Consider the following 26,343-nt stretch of genomic DNA (forward strand, 5'->3'; position numbering starts at 1 on the left):
ATACCACGTCCAATGACTCACCGTGGTCCAGCCTATAGCTTACCTCTTCATAAAAACTGATTAGATTGGTTTGACATGAGCGATTTCTCATAAACCCATGCTGATATGGAGTTAAACAGTTATTCTCATTGAGATAATCCAGAATAACATCCTTCAGAAACCCTTCAAATATTTTACCAACAGTAGAGGTTAGACTTACTGGCCTATAATTTCCAGGTTCACTTTTAGAGCCCTTTTTGAATATTGGCACCACATTTGCTATGCGCCAGTCCTGCGGAACAGACCCCGTCGCTATAGAGTCCCTAAAAATAAGAAATAATGCTTTATCTATTACATTACTTAGCTCTCTTAGTACTCGTGGGTGTATGCCATCCGGACCCGGAGATTTATCTATTTTAATCTTATGTAGCCGGTTTCGCACCTCTTCTTTGGTTAGATTGGTGACCCTTAATATAGAGTTTTCATTGTTTCTTGGGATTTCACCTAGCATTTCATTTTCCACCGTGAATACCGTGGAGAAGAAGGTGTTTAATATGTTAGCCTTTTCCTCGTCATCTACAACCATTCTTTCCTCACTATTTTTTAAGGGGCCTACACTTTCAGTTTTTATTCTTTTACTATTGATATAGTTGAAGAACAGTTTGGGATTAGTTTTACTCTCCTTAGCAATGTGCTTCTCTGTTTCCTTTTTGGCAGCTTTAATTAGTTTTTTAGATAAAGTATTTTTCTCCCTATAGTTCTTTAGAGCTTCAATGGTGCCATCCTGCTTTAGTAGTGCAAATGCTTTCTTTTTACTGTTAATTGCCTGTCTTACTTTTTTGTTTAGCCACATTGGGTTTTTCCTATTTCTAGTCCTTTTATTCCCACAAGGTATAAACCGCTTACAGTGCCTATTTAGGATGTTCTTAAACATTTTCCATTTATTATCTGTATTCTTATTTTTGAGGATATTGTCCCACTCTACCAGATTAAGGGCATCTGTATGCTGGTCAAACTTTGCCTTCCTAAAGTTCAGTGTTTTTGTGACTCCCTGACAAGTTCCCCTAGTGAAAGACAGGTTAAACTGTACAATATTGTGGTCGCTATTTCCTAGATGCCCGACCACCTGCAGATTTGTTATTCTGTCAGGTCTATTAGATAGTATTAGGTCTAAAAGTGCTGCTCCTCTGGTTGGATTCTGCACCAATTGTGAAAGATAATTTTTCTTGGTTATTAGCAGAAACCTGTTGCCTTTATGGGTTTCACAGGTTTCTGTTTCCCAGTTAATATCCGGGTAGTTAAAGTCCCCCATAACCAGGACCTCATTATGGGTTGCAGCTTCATCTATCTGCTTTAGAAGTAGACTTTAGAATTTTAGAATTATCCTTTTTAAGTGAGAGGTCTGTGAAGAAAATAAACGTACCGTATATACTCGAGTATAAGCCGAGACCCCTGATTTTGCCACAAAAAACTGGGAAAACTTAATGACTCGAGTATAAGCCTAGGGTGGGAAATGCAGCAGCTACTGGTAAATTTCAAAAACAAAAATAGATACCAATAAAAGTAAAATTAATTGAGACATCAGTAGGTCAAGTGTTTTTGAATATCCATATTGAATCAGGAGCCCCATATAATGCTCCATAAAGTTCATGATGGGACCCATAAGATGCTCCATAGAAAAATATGCCCCATATAATGCTGCACAAAGGTTGATTATGGCCCCATAAGATGCTCCATAGAAACATTTGCCCCATACAATGCTTCATAAAGGTTGACTATGGCCCCATAAGATGCTCCATAGAATATTATGCCTCATACAATGCTGCATAAAGGTTGATTGTGGCCCCATAAGATGCTCCATAGAAATTGTGCCCCATATAATGCTGCGTAAAGGTTGATTATGGCCCCATAAGATGCTCCATAGCAACATTTGCCCCATAGGCTGCTGCTGCGATTTAAAAAAATGACATACTCACCTCATGTCCTGAGCATGCGGTGACACCGGCACTTGCGATATTCACCTGTCCACCGCTGCACACTAAACACATCATTGCGCCATCTGACCTGAACTTCAAAGCCAGAGGACGTGGAAGACGGAGCGGCGAGTGGCGGTGGAATGGGGACAGGTGAATATCTCACCCTCCCCCGTTATACTCACCCTCCCGGCGCGGTCCCTGGCAACTTCTCCGATACGATGATCTCTGACGCCAGCAGCTTGTTCCGGTGTTCAGCGGTCACTGGTACCGCTAATTAAAGTAATGAATATGCGCTCCACCCCTATGGGAGTTGAGTCACGTCCATATTCATTACTTTAACGAGCGGTACCACGTGACCTCTGAACACAGGATGAGCTGCGGGCACCGGAGAAGCAGGGACATGCAGAGACGCACTGGGAGCAGGTGAGTATGATTTCACAGCTGCCGCTCCCCCTCCCCCGCCAACCCCCTGGGACAATGACTCGGGTATAAGAGGAGGGCACTTTCAGCCTAAAAAAAAGTAACTCAGTAGTGATAGGTAAAGCCTGAGAAACCAGACCCCTTAAGGCAATTTAGACATGTTTTGTTTCACGCAAGAGAAAAATTATTCTAGTTTCATCAAAGATTTTGTAGAGAAAGAAATGATCTAGTCAACTGCAAAAGGTTTGCGTCATTAATAATTTGGCCTTTAAAAAATGCAAGAAAGGTTGATTGCTCAAGTGGTGTTTATTAGTCTCCAACCGATGGAATAGATAAGTACCAGAGGTAAGCGAACGTGCTCGCACATGATCTGAGCATGCTCGTGTGCTGAGTGTTTTCGGCGTGCTCAAATAATATGTTCGAGTCCTTGTACCTGTATGCCTTGCGTCTATTCGACGGCCACAACACATGTATGGATTGCATGTTTTTTAGGCACCGGGGGCATGTTTGATGAGGAGTGGAGGTGTGGAGAGGTTAAAGGAGCAGCACTCTTTTTTTCCCTCAACTTTGTGTGTGTTGATTACGGCAACCAATCAGGGCTCAGAAACCATCCACAACGTCAAGATACAAGGTCTTCCACTCTGCACATGTTGAAGCAACTGTGACAGCAGCGAAGAGCCCTGGTGCAGTATGTCTTTTTGCATAGCCTTGGCCAGGGCCAACACAGTCCAGACGTGGTGCAAATCACGCTTGCAGAGTGGCACAGATGAAGGACCTCTGCACCCTTCTGCCCAGTTGTTAGATGGTTACTAAGATGGTAAGTGCTGACGATGTTGTTATCAGCATCACTATTCTGGTCATCTACATGCTGGAGCACACTTTGAATAGTCTGCGTGAGGAGGTGGTGGTCCCAGAGGAAGAGGTGGAAGCAGAAGAAGATGTGGCAAGGGATAACAATATCTCAAATTTCCAGACTCTCATTGCAAAGGTGGGTGCCATGTGAGGGTGTCTCACAATGATCAAGGGGGGACTCACGGTACCAGACAAACTGTTATTGAAGGTGCAGTAGCCAAGGATCAAATGGAGGATGATGAGGTGATGGACGCGCAATAATCAGGAAATGAAGAGGATAATGATCCCCTGTCTGTTGTCCGTGGTTGGCTGGAGGGAATGGAAAAAGCAACATTGAGTGTTACCTTGCCACCAACACGCCATGGACTTGGATCTCATGGAAGTGCCCTATACATGAGCGCCTTCTTGCTGCATCTTCAACATGAAGCCTGTCTTCTTAGGGTTAGAAATAATGCTGACTACTGGGTTGCCACTCTGTTAGACCCACGGTACAAGAGTATATTTAGCCAGCTACTTCCCCTCCTGGAAAGGCATGTGTGCATTTTGGAGTATCGAAACACTCTTGCAAGAGTGGTTTTCCCCAAGACACCAATGAGGCACAGTGTGTATCCCAGTTCTAGCCGTCAATCCCTGGGAACGTCAAGGCGTCATTACAAAAACATTAGCAGCAGCTAATTAGCAGCAATGCAAGTGGCATAAGCAATTTCTGTGTGTCGTTTCACACATTTTTTAGACCAGCCTGTGCACCAGTAGAAAAGAGTACAAGTCTGACACATTGTGAAAGACTGGAGAGGATGGTGCAGAAATATCTGGAGCTCAATATCAATGCCATCAGGGGGTTTTGGACCCTTTTGAATTTTGGTCTTCAAAAATGGAAGAGTGGCCTAAGCTCGAGTGTTACGCCTTGGAGGTTTTGTCATGCCCAGAAGCCAGTGTTTCTCAGAATGTGTCTTCAGCACTGCTGGTGGGTGTCCTAACGGATAAACAAATTCAGCTGTTCCCTGAAAGTGTAGACCACCTAACTTTCATCAAAATAAACAAGTCATGGATCTCCAATGACTTTTGCACCCCAGTCACAGACAAGGCAGACTAGGCGATGGTGTCGTTTTTACTGTTATGCATTGATCTTGTGTTATTGCAGTCTGTCCCATCTTTGTGGTATCTTCTGTGCCTGGTGTTGCTACTGCTGCTGTTACAAACAATTTTTTGAAATGTGTGAGACTCCAAGTTGGGTATCCATCTGGTGGGCTGCCTGTAGTAGAAGGTGTGCCAGAGGCCTATTATACTGTTTCTACTCTGTGGAAATTATTTCCACTTTAGTGGTGTATGATAATTATTTTTTGAAATGTGTAGTCTCAAAGTTCGATCTCCATCTGGTGGATTGCCTGGGTAAGTGGGGCTCCCAGACAGGCAGGCCTGCACTTACCATATTTTCCGGACCATAAGACACACTTTTTTCCCTAAATTTTTTTTTGGGAAAATGGGGGTGTATATTATGGTAGGAATATACTTACAAATCCTGTGGCAGCAGTCCTGATGAAGCCTCCCGTCCCAGGCTGGTGCAGCTGTGGTGCGGCAGTGGTGGTGCGGGGCTCCGCTGGCATTTCTTCAAAGCCCGGAAGCCCCCGCAGCTCCGTTGCTGCGATGCGATGTGGTGGTCTCTGGCAAAATAGCTGTGAGATATGAATTTGGGCATGCGCCACCCCTGGTGGATATTTTGCTGGAGACCATGACACCACATCACAGCAACGGAGCTGTGGGGGCTTCTGGGCTTTGAAGAAATGCAGGCGGAGCCCCGCCACCACACCACAGAGCGCTGCAGCCCCGCCACCCCACAGAGCCCCGCTACCCCAGAGCCCCACCACCCCACAGCGCATCGCCACCCCTCAGAGCACCACCGTAACACAGAGCACCGCCACTGCACCAGCCTGGGATGGGATTTTCCAGAGGCCACCGCACCAGCCTGGACCACCGAATGACCCCTGTGATCACTCCTCCACCTGCGCCAATTTCTTCCCTGGTAAGCTGAATTTGGACTGTAAGACAGACACCCATTTGACACATTATTTTCCCCATTTTCCTTCAGAAAATTTTGGGTGCATCTTATAGTCCGGTGCATCTTTTAAAAATACGGTACTTTCTGTCAACTACCTGGGTTACTTTTCTCACATTTTTCTACCAATAGTACTGTATAAAACTGATGTTTGTGCCATCTGAGTGTGGCTAGAATAGAAAAAAAAAAGTGGCATGGACAGATGGAATCTTAACTTTAAAGGGAACCTGTCTCATAAAAAAACGCTATTATCCTGTCAATATGGGGTTAATCTGCAAGTTAACAGTGTTCTGAACCTACCTGAAGCCAGAACTTAGACCCCGCTGCCGGGAGAAAATAACCTTAGGGCAGCACGGTGGCGCAGTGGTTAGCACAGCAGCCTTGCAGCGCTGGAGTCCTGGGTTCAAACCCCACCAAGGACAACATCTGCAAAGAGTTTGTATGTTCTCTCCGTGTTTGCGTGGGTTTCCTCCGGGTACTCCGGTTCCCTCCCACTTTCCAAAGACATACTGATAGGGAATTTAGATTGCAAGCCCCAACGGGGACAGCGATGATAATGTGGGCAACCTGAAAAGCGCTGTGGAATATGTTAGCGCTATATAAAAAATAAAGATTATTATTATTATTATTTCCTCCAGGTAGCATTCCACCTTCAGTCATAGGGGTGCCAGCGGTGCAGGTTCAGTCACTGGTCTGCGTATAAAGAGCACTAGCTATAATTGTGCCCCAGAAGTGACCGACAGTGGGCCCTAATGCTGAGCAGCTGTCAGTCGGAGCCGGGGGCGCAGCCACAGTCACTACGCTCTTTACAAAGACCCGTGTCAGCGCTGCCCTTATGACTGAAAGTGGGATGCTGCCGGGAGGAATAAAGTTCATTTCCTTCCAGCAGTGGGGGTCTAAGTGCCGGCACTGGGCAAGTTCAGAACGAAATTAACCTGCAGATTAAGCCCATATCTGTGAATTAATAGCGTTTTTTTACATGAGAAGTTCCCCTTAGTATACAACTGTATGTAGTGACTCCAGATAGCAGCAATGATGGCAAATATAGAATCTGAATATGGTCAACCAATTAGTATCCTAAAAAGCAGTAGTAGTAAAAAATAAAAAATAAAAATTACTAATGGAATCGGTACATTCTAAATTGTACAATGCGGGCTAAACTTAAGGGGAAGAAAATATATTACAATGGTTAAATTAATGAACCAAATGCCACTTATATTAGGAGTCTTTGAGGAAGCCTTACATTAAATTGCAGAGCACCCAAGTTGACCCATACTGTCATCATTCTTTATTTGCAAGAAGAAGGTTAACAAGGAGCACAAATACAAATCATCAGGCACACAGCGCATATATACAGATATTTCCACACAGCTTTCCATCAAGGTTTACACAGTTTTTGAAGATATACACAATCAAAATGTTAATTTACTGAGCTAATTTACATTCAGAAACAGATCTGAAGATGGCATTCATAGATATGGATGAGAAGAATAACATTTCTCGCTGGAACCTCAACTGTATTAAAATTGAAGCTATAAAATACAAAATATGCTAAGAAACAAACAAACCCAAGTGGAAATGGAAGTAAATTACTTTTGCTTCTCAATATCTTGGGAAGTATTGTGATAAGGACAGTTCCTAAACAGCTTGAAGTTGACTCTTAAAGGTAAAGAGATGTGAAAAAGTACAATATGTAAGAAAAAGTATGAAAAAAACAAACAACAAACACAAATCTATAAACATGAAAATCAAATATTTACCCCTAGCTTAGAGGATGCATCAAAATGTGCATAGATAGAAAGAGACAATTAATTGGAAAGAAATATAGCATCCATATTAGCTAGCGATTAGCACATATTCTACGCTACATACATGAAATCATATAGAGACAATGTGTATATTGAACAAACATTGTAACAATCTTTATTGAGATAAAAGTATACAAAATCTAAAAATTAGTAGCCACAAAAAGTGTTTGGTTAGTGAGCCAAGCAAAAGTGGGTGGCACCATTACTGAGCAGATGGTCTAGCAAGGCATAATAAAACACACATTGTATAGTGACGAAGGCACGTCGCCGAAACGCGCGTAGGGGCAGTGGCACCATCTCCTGAGCTTTGGTAAAGACTCTACTCTTTACTTTGCTACTTCTTTGGTTTGTGCAGTGTTCTTGGTGTTGCTGTCACTTGTATATTCAGTTGATGGTAACTCTGGCACGCCACTATGGCTTGATTGTTTCGCTGATAGCAATATGTATTGTGAGTGCTTTTTTCGGTTCCATCCTGGATCACTGTAGTGATAGCAACACACTATACGATGTGTGTTTTATTATGTCTTGCTAGACCATCTGCTCAGTAATGGTGCCACCCATTTTTGCTTGGCTCACTAACCAAACACTTTTTGTGGCTACTAATTTTTAGATTTTGTATACTTCTTTTATCTCAATAAAGATTGTTACAATGTTTGTTAAATATACGCATTGTCTCTATATGATTTCATCTATAAACATGTAAGAACATTACCATACTCTATACATTATTACTAGCCCATAAAACGGTGGCAGTAAGAGCCCATTAACACTGCTTGATGCTGTCCGTTAAACTGATTATAGACTATAAACATACTGGTCAATGGCCTGTTTTAGTCAGAAAGACCACAACTATACCTATGCAGAACGATCATTACTACAAACCTTCAGCATGCATAAAACATCCTGTTATCGGCAGCACATGTCCTGTTTACACAGGATGATGTGCTGGAGATAACAATATTTAATTAAGGTTTGCTCATTTGTTTGGTGTTTGTCAACCTGTGTGGAAGAACACTCATTCATGCTTATTGGTCAGTTTAAATGGAAGTTTAGACAATCAAATAAGTGAGAAAAAACTTTGCTGCTGAGATGCCTTCTACTCTCAACTTAGGCCCTGTTCACACAGTTTATTAAAGGAGCTATGACAGCTGTAGGATGCATCTATTTTCAAATGGACTAGCCCAAAACATGACAGGTCTCATAGATTCAAATAGAGCCGAGTTATTCTTGACTGTAAGTACTGAAGGACCAACAAAATCAAACATATCACTTATTCAGAAACAGGTGAAAAGTTGCCATTCTGGGAACACCATTTTTACCCTTCACACAATTTGATGTACCTATACATCATGGTCAGATAGGGGTTCCCTATCAATGATGTATAGATATGTCATGGTGATTGTGAGCGGCACAGAACTTATGTTTGCGCCATCGCTAACGGGAGCTTTGAAAAACGTGATAGCCGAGCTCCGGTTCTCACAGCAAGGGACCCACTTAATTTAGGGGTGCACATCTCCAGAAGTATGAGCTGGGCATAATGTACAGGCACTACAACGTACAAGCGATACAATGGTAGGTAGTTTGCAATTTTCACTCAGCAACATCCACTGCGGCTTGTTTCAGGAAAACATCCATCTAGTCAAAATCGTCACTATACCTGTAGATAAATTTCCAAAGGGGTATAGTTTCCAAAATTATGTAGACTAAAGAGTGATTCTGCTCTTCTAGCACTTAGGGCTATGAACATGGTGCCCTCAATCTATTCTAGGAAAATCTGAGCTCCAGAAGTCACATAGCGCTCCGACCCTCCATAGTCTAGCCTTGTGGCTAAGTAGTACTGTACAACCATATATAGGGTATTTATACATTAAGCAGAAATTACATGACAAATTTTGGTGCCATTTTTACCCATTCTCCTGTGTGAAAATGTAAAATATGGAGTTAACAATGTAACTATTTTTTCTTCACTGCCCAATGGTTTAAAATTCTATGACTCATCTGTGGTGTCAATGTGATCACTGCACGCTTAGACAAAAATAGAGAGTTTGGTTTGTAAAATTGGGTCACTTATGGGGGGAGGTTCTGCTGTTCTGGCACCTCAGGGGCTCTTCCAGTGGGTCATGGCACTAGCAAACCATATCAGTAAAATCTACACTATAATATGGCGCTTCTTTCCTTCTGAACTTTGCACTGTGCCTGAAAACTATTTCCGATTACATGTCAGCTTCTGGTGCATTCAGGAGAAATTGCACAAAAAATTGTGAGGTCAATTTTTTCCATTTACGGTATTAGGCTGCTTTCACACTTGCGTTTTTGAACGCTGCGTTTTTTACAAAAAAAACGCATGCGTTTTTTTCCCCTATATTTAACATTGAAAACGCATGCGTTTTTTGTTGTACGCGTTTGCACGCGTTTGTGAACGCATGCGTTTTTTAACTGCATGCGTTCATTTTATAAAATGCAACTTGTAGTATTTTGAGGGGCGTTTTTTTTTCCTAAAAAACGCATGCGTTTACATGCGTTTTTTTTGGACAAAAAAATGCATTGGAGTCAATGGAGACGCATGCGTTTTTTTGGACATGCGTTTGCATGCGTTTGCATGCGTTTTTTTGACGCATGCGTTTTTTTTGGCACCACTGAATTAACTGTAGATAAAGATGTCTAGACACTGATAAGACTCCCCCATAGCAGCAAGGTTATAAAGGGAAGGTGGGGGGAAGTTTCTGGTCACTTCTCATCAGACTCCAAAGAAGACAGCACCCTGCCCGGACGCATTCTTGGACAAGACACAGAGCAATGTGAGTATATCCTAGCCAATGCATTCATTTTCAATTTTTTGGATCTACATCTCCTAATTTCTTCTATTTTTTTTCTTTCAACACGCATCAGAATGTCTTCTCCGGTTTCCTCGTCTGATGAGGAGTTCCAGCCACGTCAATCAGAAGTGGATCACGTGAGCGAGGTATGTTTTTTGTACGTCAGCTTGGTAAGTATTGACTGTCACATCGACACATGAGGCAATTTTTTTTTTTTTATTTTATAGAGCACTTCAACAGAGGGACAGAGAGGTACTGAGCAGCGGAGTCAAGGTCCAGGTGGAAGACGGCAGCGGGTATGTATACCAGGCAGACTGTCCTTATTGTAATATTCTTTTAACTTCCTTTCTGTACCCTTGTTTTTCTATACATATTTCTTATATCATCCTTTTCTGAAAGTTGTCTTTCATATTCCTGCCCTTTCTCATCTTCGTGTCTTATTTTTTACAAATGTGGTTGAGCAAACTTAAATGATTTTGTTTTAATTTTAGGTTTCACAACGGGACGACGACCGGATTGATAATGACCTGCTGATCAGTCTGGTCCAGGAGCGAGTCCCGTTGTGGGACAGCCGGGATAAACAGCACGCCGTCAATACTGTTCTCCGTCGTTTGTGGAGTGAGGTGGCCCAAGCGTTGTGGGATGGCTGGGAGAATTCCACGCCACGGGTCCGTAATGCATTTGGTAAGTATTGCACGGTAGTGTGAAGCAACAGACCTTGGCCATGCTCTCTTGACTGTGTGTGATGAAAGAAACTTTTCGTAGTTTCTGTCATCACACACAGTCACAAGAGCACGGCCAAAAGTTCTTATTCTGACCATTATATTTTATTGTTATTTCACAGTGGAAAAAGTAAGGACACGTTGGCGTTCCATGAAGGACCGCTTCAACTGTGACCTACGTGCAGAGAAGAGTGCAGCTAGTGGTTCCGGAGCAAGGCACCGGCTCTACAAATACCACCGTGTGTTGGCCTTCCTGAGACCGGTCCTTCTCATGAGAACGTAAGTATTTCTCACATGCCTCCGGTTGTATTGCATTGACATAATCTGTCACTTTTAATTCCACAGGATGTACCGTCTTGTTATAGTTTGGTATTAATTTTCTGTTTTGTTTTTTCACAGCACACACTGCACGACTGTCGCCACAGGTGCTGGAGCGGTCCTTCAGCCGGAAGCCACGGACCCGTCACAGCCATCCAGCAGCGCAGCACCAGGTGGGTCTTCCACACTCACTGGAGACCAGGGGGCTGGCCCATCAGGTCTTCCCCTTTCGCAGTCCTCTTTCGCTGCACCCATTTTGGCGGGCTCATCCCGGCAGCGACAGAGGGCTTCGGATAGGTCCCTCATGCCCGAGTTTTTACACTTGAGCTCGGTTTTACATGATGCTATCAAGGCTTTAGGTGAGAGAATGGATGTGAACCATAATCTCTTAAATTGCCGCATCCAGGATGTCGCCAAAAGCGTTGATCAATTGAAAGCCGACCTCAATAAGCCAGCTCATCATTTTTTCAATCAAATCCTAGAGGGCATGTCGGAACACCTTAGCCCTGATCTCCAGCTGAGTGTGATGCAGGCCTGCAATGTTGCTTTTGTGCAGGCTATGCAGCAGAGTCAGAGTCGTAATGTGGCGGCCTATCCAACTGTGCCGTCACTGTCACAAGTAAACACTATTCCTACCTCTGCTGCATACCACTGCACGGCCACCTCTATTCCCTCTACAGGTGTACTCCACTACAGCGCCAACACGATGACGAGTGCTGTTGGACATCCCACCGCCACCACCGTGACGACCGCTGCTCCGGCTTGGACCTCCTCCGCTGACACCACGAGGACGCAGGACCCTGGCATGGCTTATCGGGCCGGCACCCTCCCGATGCAGCAGGACCCATCCATGCAATATCGGACCGGCCCACCCCAGATGCAGCAGGACCGAGGCCTGGCATACCGGACCGGACCCACCCCGATGCAGCAGGACCGAGGCGTTGCATACCGGACCGGACCCACCCCGATGCAGCAGGACCGAGGCGTTGCTTTCCTGGCAGGACACCCCCCGATGCAGCAGGACCCATCCATGGCGTATCGCCCTGGGCCCCCCATGATGCAGCACGACCAAGCCATACCTTTCCAGGCAGGACCCACCCTGATGCAGCAGGACACATCCATGGCTTTATGTTCCCCCCCACCAGCAATGCAGCAGGACACTGTTATGGGATTTGTTTCCCCCCCCCCAACGAGGCACCAGGATCCTGGAAGGGTTTTTGTTTCCCCCCCCCCAACGAGGCACCAGGACCCAGGCGTGAGTTTATCTTTCCCCCCATTGGACTCAGACATTGCCGAGCGCTCCACAATGGAGACTGACTGTGTGGAGCCGGGTCCTGACGTGTCTCCCGCCCACACTTTACAACATAGCCCAAGAAGACTTCCCCCAACCCGGAAAACCCAACGTAAAACTGGCAAAACGCATAAAAAACAAAAAACTTTGATTATTCCTCCCCCATCACCTACCGATGTGTCTCAACATTCCAGTGTGTCTCAAGCCCCTCATGTTTTAAGCCCCATCCCCGAACTTCCAGACCCTTCAAGTTTTCTTGCCCATTCTCCTGCCACCTCTGCCTCCTCCATGGTGAGCCAGGCTTCAGTTCTGAATACCCCCCAGTTACGTTACTCAACCCCAAGCCGGCGTGGTTCAACCCGGCGCGGTACCAAAAAATAAATTTGTTTTCTTTTTCCTCAATAAAAAAAAAGTTTATTTGAAAAAATTATGTTTGGTTTATTGTGTCTATCACCTTTCTCAATACACACCAATAAACTTCATCACACACTTATTCTTTTGGCCTACACATATCTCCAGTAGTATAAAATACTACACATATCTCCAGTAGTATAAAATACAAGACAACATCTATATGTGTTTCTTTAGTATACAGATATGAGTTGGCCAAAAAAATAGTACTTATTTCCATACTCTTTTATTTTTGTACCTAGTGTAGTGTCACTGTACAAAGAGAAAATGGTGGAAATCAAGTTCAGAACTTAACTGAACCGGTCATATGTCAAAATATATACCTGACCGATTAAGTTGATTACTGCCTTGTATATTCACCATATTCTATATAGCTCATTATGTGACAATGGTTGTCAAACAGATGGGACAAGTGTTCTCACACTCTACATATCTATGCTCACCAGGCCAGGTGTAAGAAATTGTGAATTCATGATCATGTATATGTTTATCATGAATTTATTATTGCTTACACTTGACTTGATGGATATAGAGACCGTGACAGTCTTGACGCAATGACGTCAACAATATTAGAATTAATAAATAAAAATAAATAAAAATTTTGTACCATTATTATAAGTATGGGGCCCGTGATTTATATCATTCTTTGAAAACCAAAATAGGGAGTGCAACATAGGTAAATTACGATGAAAAATTTAAAATTTATTACCTCAACAACTATCACCCACTCCTGGTTTTGAATTACAAAATATGATATACATATCTACTGCCCATCTTTGGTCAACCTTTGTTTAGAGAGGAAAAAGATATTCGACATGGTGAACACAAAAAAGTTTATTAATTAGAAAAATGTTTATCAGTGTTTAATAATTGGTAAACATAAACATACAACAGGACATTTAAACAACATTGTCCTGCCATGACACACGTCCAATATCGGACACAAAATAGGCCGCAAATTGGTCCCGCATAAGACCAACGGCTGCAGTTGACCGCATCGGGTGATGCTGAAAATCAGGCAATGGGTGTGCAACAGGTTCATCAAGTTCAATGTGGGGTCGCTCCTTAGCCATTATATAATTGTGTAGCACCACACAGGCTTTGACCACCTCGTCCACTGTTTCCACTTTTAGATTGATGGCTGTTGCAAGAATGCGCCATTTAGCAACAAGAATGCCAAAGCTGCACTCTACGGTTCTTCTGGCCCTGGTCAGTCTGTAGTTGAATATTCTTCTAGTGTGGTCCAAGTCCCTACTAGAATAGGGCTTCAGGAGATTTTCACACATTTGGAAGGCCTCATCCCCAACCATGACAAATGGCAGCGGTGGGCCTTGAGTGTTGGGGAGAGGCTGTGGAGGGGGAAAATTAAAATTGTTGCCATACAACCGACGGCCCATATCCGAGGTCTTGAAGGTTTGGGAATCATTGCCACGGCCAAAAGCTCCAATATCCACGGCGATGAAGCGACACTCCGCATCCGCTATTGCCATAAGCACTACCGAAAAATATTTTTTATAATTATAAAACTCAGATCCGGTTCTGGCCGGTTTGACAATGCGGATGTGCTGTCCATCCACCGCCCCTAAACAGTTTGGGAAATCACACACGTTCAAAAATGTCGTTGAAATTTCCCGCCACATGTCCACGGTGGGTACGGGTATAAACTCCTCACGGAGTGCATTCCATAACGCACGACAGGTGTCCACAACAATTCCGGAGAGGGTTGAGATTCCAAGGCGATATTGGAAGTGCAGGGAAGATAAACTCTCTCCTGTGGCAAGAAATCTAGAAGAAAAAGAAACAAAAACAAAAAAAATTAAAAATCGGCTCTAATGGTGTGTTTTAAAAAAAAAAAAATAATAAAAAAAAAAAACATAGAAAACATGTCATAACAACAAAGTTGACGGTCATTGGTTTAGTTTAGGAACGTACCGTAATGTCACTAACAGACGTTCCTCAGGTGGAATCGCTCTACGGAGCCGTGTGTCCTGTCGCCTTATGGATCCTTCAACACGAGCCAGTAAATCCCGGAAAGAATCTTGAGACATTCTGGTATAATCCTGGAATTTGTCCGGGTTGGCATTCAGCTCCGCATAGAGCGTGTGATATGCTCCACGGCTCTCACGCACTTCAATGATGGGGTGCCTCCAAAAACGCCGACGCTGTCTCCTTCTCCATCTTTGGCGGTTTCGGTCTTGCTCCCAAGCAAAAACACAGGCAATGAAAATCTTGAAGCTGAACTCCAGTTTGAAATAAAAGTTATCCATAGAAAGATCCATCGTGACACCGGAAACAGTAGCAAGCTCTGAAAATTTCTGTTCCCCTAGGGTCAATATATTGAGAGACAATCATATACGCCCTCTCTATTCCCATTGGTTGTGTCTGGGTTTTTTTTTATTTTTTTTATTTTTTTTTGGAAAAATGTTAAAAAAAACGCAAACGCATGCAAAAACGCATGTAAACGCGTGTAAACGCTGCGTTTTTTGGACACACGCGTTTAACGCATGCGTCAAAAAAACGCAGCGTTTACATGCGTTTACATGCGTTTTTGCACCATGCGTTTTTTTAAAAAAACGCATGCGTTCAAAAACGCAAGTGTGAAACCAGCCTTAGCCCTTATAAAAATATAAAAGGGGGGGAAAGCATTTTAGTGGAAAAGATAAAATTATTCTTTCACCACCCAATGTTATAGACGTCTGCACGGCACATACAGTGTCAACATGCAGGTAAACACTACATAAGGGCCATCTGTGTACGCAGGAGAAATTGAACAACAATGGTTTGTTTTCTTTTGCTACCCTTGCAAAATTAAAAAATTTGGACTTAAGCAACATTTTTTGATGGAAAATTGTAGTTTTTCACTTTCACAACTTATCATATACTGAAGACTGTGAATTTAAGGTGCTCACCACATCTCCAGATAAGTTCCTTGAGGGGTGTAGTTTCCAAAATGGGATCACTTGTGGGCAGTTTCCATGGTTTAAGCACATTAGAGGGCTCTGCAAATGCAACACGATGTCCGCTAACCTATACAGTCAATTTTGCACATCAAAAGCCAAGTGGTGCTCCTTCCCTTCCGAGCACTAATGTTTACCCAAGCAGTAATTTTTCACCATATATGGGGTATCGGCACACTAAGGAGAAATTGTACAACAAATTTTTTTATCCATTTTCTTCTGTTACCCTTGGGAAAAAGAACATTTTGGGGATAAAGCAAAATTATGTTTAAAAAAATTATGCTGATGTAAAGTAAACATGTGACAAATGTTATTAACTATTTTGGATGACATAGCTCTATGGTTTAAGGCCATAAAAATTCTAAGCTTAAAAATTGTAAAATTTTCTACATTTTGGCCAAAATTCTGATAATTTCACAAACAAATTAAAAAAAATCAACCTAAAATTACTACTACCTTAAAGTACAACATGTCATGAAAAAACTATCTCAGAATAAATGGGATATATTGAAGTGTTCCAGTGTTATAACCTCACAAAATCACACTGGTCAGAATTTTTTCTATTCTGATTTTGGCTTACAAATACTCATGTAAAATACTAACCAAAAACTGAACGTGTGACCGTGACCTAAGGCAACTACTCTGCTTTGCACCACATTTGATAAATCTCTTCTTACATTTCTATTTACATGTTTGCAAAAGTTAACTGTGAACTCATATAATTACTAAATCAAAGACCATGCTGGAAAAAGTATGTACAACAGATAGCCCAAGAGGTTTCAGATACAAAATTATTTGGATCCAATTGTCACGACGACAGGTAACGAGGATAATTATGTTTTTTTTCCACATGTTACAACACTATTGTTAATCTTTAACCCATCAGAGCAAATTCTAATCTGTAATAGTAAAGAAAATTGCCTGTCTAGATGAAGACCATGTTCTGAACTACACATAGATATATCGAAGGTTGTAATTTAAAGCAATCTAACTAAATTAGCGCCAATTAGACAGTCTGAATTAAAGGGCATGTCACTAATACGCTTTATGCTAAATATATTACTGACAGTAAGTGAACTGATACTTGCGCAATCTGCAAAGTATTCAACAATGTCACTATCGATAAAAAAAAAGAATTAAAATGTTAATTATATTTGTATTACAGTTTTAATAAACATAAAAAGGCCATAGTGTCATTCAAACATGCTTGTCAGACACATCCTAGACACATGTGAAGAAAACACAATTTGTATTTTGTGATAATCAAATAGTTTATCACTTTAAGTCCATTATAAATTGTGGGTAGGGTTGTATCAATTAAAAAAGGTCTGAGTCATCATTTGTGAGAGGTTTTAAGCTACTTTACTTTACTTTTTTACTTGTACTCTTTTGATGGTTTGTGCCAAATTCTTTAATATGGTGTACAAAGTTTATTTATTATGCACAGAATAAACAAAAATGCCCTTTTTTGTCTTTAACCTTTTTTGTGTCTTTATAGTGCAAAAAGTTGCACGTTCTGTTTCAATGCAAAAGGTTATGTTCCTTTAGAAGCTGCTTTCAACTGCTGCTGAGCAATAACAGTACACTATATTCAAGAAGTCACTTTCCGTGTATGAGCCTCTCTTGTTATGATCCCTAGTGGTGGAGGATCACAAATAGATCAGCAAGTGATTAAACTAAGGACGAGCTCTAGGGAGATGGTAACTGGACTGATCGCAAATCTGAACCTATCCAAAACAACTAGAGGTAGCCGGTGAACGTGCCTAAAAAATTCTTAGACGTCTCGAGCCAGCCTGAGGAACTAGCTACCCCTAAAGAGAAAGAAAGACCTCGCTTGCCTCCAGAGAAATAATCCCCAAAGATATAGAAGCCACCAACAAATATTAACGGTGAAGTAAGAAGAAGGCACATACATAGGGATGAAATCAGATTCAGCAAAAGAGGCCCACTAGTACTAGAAAGCAGAAAATAGAGCAGGGGTCTATGCGATCAATAAAAAACCCTTACAAAATATCCATCCTGAGATTTCAAGAATCCACACACCAACTAACGGTGTGTGGGGAGAAACTCAGCCCACTAGAGCAACCAGCAAGCGAGGGAATTACATTTTAGCAAGCTGGAACAGAAAACATGATAAACACTGCTGATCAAAAAATGAGCAAACAAAACTTAGCTTTTCCTGGATGGACTGGGAGCAAGGTAGTCAGAAGGAATCTGAGTAGCACTGATTACATCGACAGCCGGCCACAAGTGGAAGTAACACAGAGCTATATAGGAACCTCCCAGAGGATAACGAACCAGCTGATAGCCAGAGACCAGCAGGATAACAAACAAAGCCACCAGGGGGAGCCCAAAGCAAAAGTCACACAATACCACCAGTGACCACAAGAGAGAGCCCGAAAACAGAATTCACAACAGTACCCCCCCTTAAGGAGGGGTCACCGAACCCTCATGAAAACCCCCAGGGTGGATCAGGATGAGCCACATGGAAGGCACGAACCAAATCGGCCACATGAACATCAGAGGCGACAACCCAAGAATTATCCTCCTGACCATAGCCCTTCCACATGACCAAATACTGGAGCCTCCGTCTAGAAACACGAGAATCCAAGATCTTCTCCACCACGTATTCCAATTCTCCCTCAACCAGCACCGGGGCAGGAGGCTCAACCGGAGGAACCACAGGTACCACATACCTCCGCAACAACGAGCGATGGAACACATTATGAATAGCAAATGATGCCGGGAGGTCCAGACGGAATGACACAGGGCCAAGGACTTCCAGAATCTTATAAGGACCGATAAACCGAGGCTTGAACTTAGGAGAGGATACCTTCATAGGAACGAAGCGAGAAGACAACCACACCAAGTCCCCAACGCGAAGTCGGGGACCCACACAGCGACGGCGGTTGGCAAAGAGCTGAGCCTTCTCTTGTGACAACTTCAAATTGTCCACCACATGATTCCAAATCTGATGCAACCTATCCACCACAACATCCACTCCAGGACAGTCAGAAGGCTCCACCTGACCCGAGGAAAAACGAGGATGAAACCCCGAATTACAAAAAAAAGGAGAAACCAAAGTAGCAGAACTAGCCCGATTATTAAGGGCAAACTCGGCCAACGGTAAAAAAGTAACCCAGTCGTCCTGGTCAGCAGAAACAAAACATCTTAAATAAGTCTCCAAGGTCTGATTAGTTCGCTCGGTTTGGCCATTCGTCTGAGGATGGAAGGCCGACGAAAAAGACAATTCAATGCCCAACTTAGCACAAAAGGTCCGCCAAAATCTAGACACAAACTGGGATCCTCTGTCAGAAACAATGTTCTCAGGAATCCCGTGCAAACGAACCACATTTTGAAAAAACAGTGGAACCAACTCGGAGGAGGAAGGCAACTTAGGCAAGGGCACCAAATGGACCATCTTAGAAAAACGATCACACACCACCCAGATGACAGACATTCTCTGAGAGACAGGGAGATCTGAAATAAAATCCATGGAAATGTGCGTCCAAGGCCTCTTCGGGACAGGCAAAGGTAACAGCAAACCACTGGCACGAGAACAGCAAGGCTTCGCCCGAGCACAAATTCCACAAGACTGCACAAAGGAACGCACATCCCGCGACAAGGAAGGCCACCAAAAAGACCTGGCCACCAAGTCTCTGGTACCAAATATTCCAGGATGGCCCGCCAACACCGAAGAATGAACCTCGGAGATGACTCTGTTGGTCCATCTATCCGGGACAAATAGTCTCTCCGGTGGACAGCGGTCAGGTCTATCCGCCTGAAACTCTTGCAGCACACGTCGCAAATCTGGGGAGATGGCAGACAAAATCACCCCTTCTCTAAGGATACCAGCCGGCTCTGAATCTCCAGGAGAGTCAGGCACAAAACTCCTAGAAAGAGCATCAGCTTTCACATTCTTTGAACCCGGCAGGTACGAGACCATGAAATCAAAACGAGAGAAAAACAACGACCAACGAGCCTGTCTGGGATTCAGCCGCTTGGCCGACTCGAGATAAATCAAATTCTTGTGGTCAGTCAAGACCACCACACGATGTTTAGCTCCCTCGAGCCAATGTCGCCACTCCTCAAATGCCCACTTCATAGCCAACAGCTCCCGATTACCGACATCATAATTCCGCTCGGCAGGCGAAAACTTTCTTGAAAAGAAAGCACATGGCTTCATCACAGAGCCATCGGGGCTTCTCTGCGACAAAACAGCCCCCGCTCCAATCTCGGAAGCATCAACCTCCACCTGGAAGGGAAGTGAGACATCTGGCTGACATAAGACCAGAGCCGAAGAAAACCGACGATTCAGCTCCCGAAAGGCCTCCACAGCCGCAGAAGACCAATTAGTCACATCAGAACCCTTCTTGGTCAAATCCGTCAAAGGCTTAACAACGCCAGAAAAATTAGCTATGAAGCGATGGTAAAAATTAGCAAAACCCAAGAACTTATGAAGACTCTTAACAGATGTAGGCTGCGTCCAGTCATGAATAGCCTGAACCTTGACTGGGTCCATCTCAATAGTAGAAGGAGAAAAAATGAAACCCAAAAAAGAAATCTTCTGGACTCCAAAAAGACATTTTGAGCCCTTCACAAATAAAGCATTGTCACGTAGGACCTGAAAGACCATCCTGACCTGCTTAACATGAGACTCCCAATCATCCGAAAAAACCAGAATATCATCCAGATACACAATCATAAACTTATCCAGATATTCACGGAAGATGTCATGCATAAAGGACTGAAAGACTGAAGGAGCATTAGAAAGTCAAAAAGGCATCACCAAGTACTCAAAATGGCCTTCAGGCGTATTAAATGCAGTTTTCCATTCATCACCCTGTTTTATACGCACAAGGTTATACGCACCACGAAGATCTATCTTGGTGAACCAACTAGACCCCCTAATGCGAGCAAACAAATCAGTTAACAATGGCAAAGGATACTGAAATTTGACCGTGATTTTATTCAAAAGGCGATAATCAATACAGGGTCTCAGGGAACCATCCTTTTTAGCCACAAAAAAGAATCCTGCACCAAGAGGGGATGAGGACGGGCGAATATGTCCCTTCTCTAAAGACTCCTTTATATAACTCCGCATGGCAGCATGCTCCGGCACAGATAAATTGAAAAGTCGTCCCTTAGGAAACTTACTACCAGGAATCAAATTTATAGCACAATCACAGTCCCTATGAGGAGGTAGAGAATTGAGTTTGGGCTCCTCAAATACATCCTGGTAGTCTGACAAAAACGTAGGGACTTCAGAAGGAGTGGACGAAGCAATTGACACCACAGGAGCGTCACCATGAATTCCCTGACAACCCCAACTTGACACCGACATAGCTTTCCAATCCAGGACTGGATTATGAGTCTGCAACCATGGTAGACCCAACACGACGACATCATGCAAATTATGCAGTACAAGAAAGTGAATCACCTCCTGATGAACAGGAGTCATGCACATGGTCACTTGTGTCCAGTACTGAGGTCTATTCGTAGCCAATGGTGTAGAATCAATTCCCCTTAGTGGAATAGGGAATTTTAAAGGCTCCAAATCAAAACCACAGCGCCTGGCAAATGACCAATCCATCAGACTCAGGGCGGCACCTGAATCTACAAAAGCATTAACTGGGTAAGATGACAGGGAACAAATCAGGGTAACAGACAAAATGAACTTAGGCTGTAAAGTACCAATGGTGACAGATTTATCAACCTTTTTTTTGCGCTTAGAGCATGCTGAGATAACATGAGCTGAGTCACCACAGTAAAAGCACAACCCATGTTGCCGTCTATAATTTTGCCGTTCACTTCTGGTCAGAATTCTGTCACATTGCATAGATTCAGGTGTCTGTTCAGAAGACACCGCCAAATGGTGCACAGGTTTGCGCTCCCGCAAACGCCGATCAATCTGAATGGCCAGAGTCATTGACTCATTCAGACCTGCAGGCGTAGGGAACCCCACCATGACATTCTTAATGGCTTCAGAAAGACCTTCTCTGAAATTTGCAGCCAGGGCACACTCATTCCACTGAGTAAGCACCGACCATTTCCGAAATTTCTGGCAGTACACCTCTGGTTCATCTTGCCCTTGCGAGAGGGCCAATAACGTTTTTTCAGCCTGGTTCTCAAGATTAGGTTCCTCATAGAGCAATCCAAGGGCTAGAAAAAACGCATCTACACTAAGCAATGCAGGATCCCCTGGCGCCAATGCGAAGGCCCAATCTTGGGGGTCACCACGCAAAAAGGAAATGATAATTTTAACTTGCTGAACGGCATCACCAGAGGAACGAGGTTTCAAAGAAAGAAACAACTTACAATTGTTCCTAAAATTCAGGAACCTAGATCTATCTCCAGAAAACAACTCCGGAATAGGTATTCTAGGCTCTGACATAGGACTGTGAACAACAAAATCCTGAATACTTTGAACCCTAGCAGCAAGATAATCCAGACTGGAAGCCAAGCTCTGGACATCCATGTCAGCAGCTGAACTCAGAGCCACACCAAGATTAAGAGGAGGAGAGAAGCTAGCCACAGCAGCTAGACACACAGCAAAAAAAAAAAAAAAATTCTCAAGGCTTCTTTTCTCCTGCTTCTGCCATGCAATTAACACTTTACTGGCCGGCTGTACTGTTATGATCCCTAGTGGCGGAGGATCACAAATAGATCAGCAAGTGATTAAACTAAGGACGAGCTCTAGGGAGATGGTAACTGGACTGATTGCAAATCTGAACCTATCCAAAACAACTAGAGGTAGCCGGTGAACGTGCCTAAAAAATTCCTAGACGTCTCGAGCCAGCCTGAGGAACTAGCTACCCCTAAAGAGAAAGAAAGACCTCGCTTGCCTCCAGAGAAATAATCCCCAAAGATATAGAAGCCACCAACAAATATTAACGGTGAAGTAAGAAGAAGGCACATACATAGGGATGAAATCAGATTCAGCAAAAGAGGCCCACTAGTACTAGAAAGCAGAAAATAGAGCAGGGGTCTATGCGATCAATAAAAAACCCTTACAAAATATCCATCCTGAGATTTCAAGAACCCACACACCAACTAACGGTGTGTGGGGAGAAACTCAGCCCACTAGAGCAACCAGCAAGCGAGGGAATTACATTTTAGCAAGCTGGAACAGAAAACATGATAAACACTGCTGATCAAAAAATGAGCAAACAAAACTTAGCTTATCCTGGATGGACTGGGAGCAAGGTAGTCAGAAGGAATCTGAGTAGCACTGATTACATCGACAGCCGGCCACAAGTGGAAGTAAAACAGAGCTATATAGGAACCTCCCAGAGGATAACGAACCAGCTGATAGCCAGAGACCAGCAGGATAACAAACAAAGCCACCAGGGGGAGCCCAAAGCAAAAGTCACACAATATCACCAGTGACCACAAGAGGGAGCCCGAAAACAGAGTTCACAACACTCTCTGCTCCAAAATACCCCTATTCAGATAGGTAATTATGTACACAGATTGTTTAAATATAGTATATGGATGTTGCTGAGCAGCAGATGAAAGCAGCTTCTAAAGGAGACTGAGCTAGGCAGTGAAGTCATACTGCAGCATAGTGTTTGGGAGAAAAGGAGGAAATATAAGTCAATGAAGTATATTATGAAAATTCATAACTTTGTAATGCCTGGAGGATAATGAAAAAAAAGTGTAGATACCCTTTAAATACTAAAATTCTCATTTCCATGTTTTATAAAATAGAAGTTGTCTATTAAAAAAATAATTACTATCATTTATTTTTATGATTTAATCTAAATATCCGCTTGGCATGAACTATAGCTTTAATATAATTTTGTTTTGCTTAATGAGTATTTCAGTAATGGATACACTAATCATCAATTAATTTTCACAAAATAGACAATGTGGTTCAACTCATAAAGTATAACAGGAAGAGACACATGTGAAGCATCAAATTATAACCTCCAGAACCCTTCTGGCTACTGGGTTATTTCTGAAAATGATGTTGGATAAAATTATTAATTCACAGAGTAATTATATTTTCAATTAGTAGGCTGAAGATTGAAAAACAATCGTCCAAGTTTCAATAATACAGAGTACCACAATTCTGATAGGGTTTAGAGTTTACTCCAATGATACACTTGATATTGTACTAATGAACATGAAGTCATTGAATTATAAAGTGCTGGACAAATAAGCTGCTGACATTGTCTAACTAGTAATGACAAAAAAGATCTCATTAAGTCTCATAAATGGTGTGTAAATATTCCTCATTGTCCAATATCGGCTGATCTATTTACTCAGTTTTCTGAAAGCTACATGAGGACTTCTTCTATTTTTCACAACCGCATTCTTCCTTCCAATTCTGACCTGTATAGACCCAGACAAATTCATTTTTTTGCCTTGCACAGATCTCTTTTGATTTTCAAATCTCCATTTCCAAACTCCTCCAAAAAATATCTCAGGCTAAATAATACACAATTTATTGATTTTATTTTTAAAGTTATTTTGGCTTATTTGCAACATTGAAATATTTGTGCATAAGGGGTGCTGATAGCATACTAATTGTACGCAGTGCCGATGGTGAACCTCAAGGTTTTCCTGAATTTAAGTGGGAATTGGTTATTTTTTGCACAGATTTACAATTATAAAAAATTGAGGTGTGCACAATAAGGACACGTGCACATCACATGTTACAGAGGTATAGAATACTGAATATATTGTTTCTCATTGAAAGTACAAATCTTTACTAAGCTATATCTGAAAAAAACTGACTTTCATTTGCAGGTCCTCATGGGCAGTGTATGAGGCAATGATTCAAGTTGACCATACACTTTAGATAGATTTCTGGTTCAGTCATTAGCTATACCTCCTTACGCTCCCAAACACATAGACACTCTGCTATGCAGAACATACATATGTTCTCAATGGGAAGGGGCTGAAAAAAAGGCGATGGCAGGCACATCTGCCATCAGTATCCATGAAATGGCAAAAGGCAAGATGAAGACAAGAGTGTCTTGGGGTTCGTCTATACTGGGTCAATTTTTTTTAGACTACACTTATCAGGTCATCAGTCCTGGATGGTCGCATCTTGGCACCGACGAGGTTGAAAACTGTTTATCCCCAGACATTGATTATGGCACAGGATAGAACAACGGACTGGTGGGGAATATCATTGTTTTTTTATGGTTGCTTTTTCTTACAGTACCCCATGGCTTTGTGGAATAGGCGTTAGATGAGTATAACGGTGTTTGTTATTTTAAAATAAAAAAGTTAAAGTGTTTTTTTAATTTCAAATAAAATACTTTATTCTGTGTTTTTTTACAATATAACTATAGGATTAGTAATGAATAAGCGTCTAATAGACGCCTCTCACTGAACAATACAAAGGTGACATCAACCCCACAAATATGAACCCCACTTGCTACTGTCACAGGGCAAGTGGGAAGAGCCAGGCAAAGCACCAGAATTGGCGCATCTAATCGATGCACCTTTTCTGGGCAGCTGCAAACTGCTATTTTTAGGCTGGAAGGGCAATATCCATGGACCCCTACCAGCCTGAGAGTACCATCCCTCAGATGTATGCTTTAGCTTGGCTGGTTGTCAAAAATGAGGAGGACCCCATGCTTTTTGTTAAATTATTTATCTAAATATTGTAAAAAAAAACAGTGAGGAACAAGAGGTAGTTTTGATAACCAACATTTCTAATGCTGACAGCTGAGGGTTGCACCTCACAGCTCTCAATTTTGGCTGGCTGGTTATAAACCTCTCACTTTGTCTCTAAAGGCCCCGTCTCACTAAGCGATTTACCAACGATCACGACCAGCGATACGACCTGGCCGTGATCGTTGGTAAGTCGCTGTGTGGTCGCTGGGGAGCTGTCACACAGTCAGCTCTCTCCAGCGACCAACGATCAGGGGAACGACTTCGGCATCGTTGAAACTGTCTTCAACGATGCCGAAGTCCCCCTGCAGCACCCGGGTAACCAGGGTAAACATCGGGTTACTAAGCGCAGGGCCGCGCTTAGTAACCCGATGTTTACCCTGGTTACCAAAAAAAACAAACAGTACATACTCGCCTTTCGGTGTCCAGGTCCCTTGCCTTCTGCTTCCTGCTCTGACTGAGTGCCGCCGTACAGTGAGAGCAGAGCGCAGCGGTGACGTCACTGCTGTGCTCTCACTTCTCACTGTACGGCGGCACTCAGAGCAGGAAGCAGACGGCAAGGGACCTGACGGACATCAGATGGTGAGTATGTACTGTTTGTTTTTTTTTACATTTACGCTGGTAACCAGGGTAAACATCGGGTTACTAAGCGCGGCCCTGCGCTTAGTAACCCGATGTTTACCCTGGTTACCAGTGAAGACATCGCTGGATCGGTGTCACACACACCGATTCAGCGATGTCAGCGGGGCCTCAACGACCAAAAAAAGGTCCAGGCCATTCCGACACGACCAGCGATCTCGCAGCAGGGGCCTGATCGCTGGTACGTGTCACACATAGCGAGATCGCTATGGAGGTCGCTGTTGCGTCACAAAACTTGTGACTCAGCAGCGATCTCGCTAGCGATCTCGCTATGTGAGACGGGGCCTTAACTCTCTCTTCGACAACCTACAATCTGGCTTCCGACCCCACCATTCCACTGAGACTGCCCTGACCAAAATTACTAACTACTTACTTACAGCCAAAGGTATCAGACAATTCTCTATACTCCTCCTTCTAGACCTGTCCTCTGCCTCCTACACATTTGACTACTGCCTCTTAATACAGATCATC

At 43.0% G+C, this 26,343-nt stretch overlaps 2 protein-coding genes across 6 annotated transcripts in view; one reads left to right on the forward strand and one right to left on the reverse strand.

The window, feature by feature from the left end:
* AFF2 (ALF transcription elongation factor 2) overlaps window positions 1–26,343 on the reverse strand; it is a 706,159-nt gene that overhangs the window by 339,630 nt on the left and 340,186 nt on the right. The window lies entirely within an intron of this gene.
* On the forward strand, window positions 9,674–11,370 carry LOC143808939 (uncharacterized). Its single transcript, XM_077292116.1, has 6 exons — window positions 9,674–10,050; window positions 10,132–10,200; window positions 10,396–10,588; window positions 10,749–10,905; window positions 11,026–11,303; window positions 11,351–11,370. Exons 1-6 carry the CDS (start codon window positions 9,979–9,981, stop codon window positions 11,368–11,370), a joined length of 789 nt encoding a protein of 262 aa, XP_077148231.1. The 5' UTR covers window positions 9,674–9,978.

Source organism: Ranitomeya variabilis, chromosome 2 (genome assembly GCF_051348905.1).
Source record: "Ranitomeya variabilis isolate aRanVar5 chromosome 2, aRanVar5.hap1, whole genome shotgun sequence".
Taxonomy (NCBI): domain Eukaryota; kingdom Metazoa; phylum Chordata; class Amphibia; order Anura; family Dendrobatidae; genus Ranitomeya; species Ranitomeya variabilis.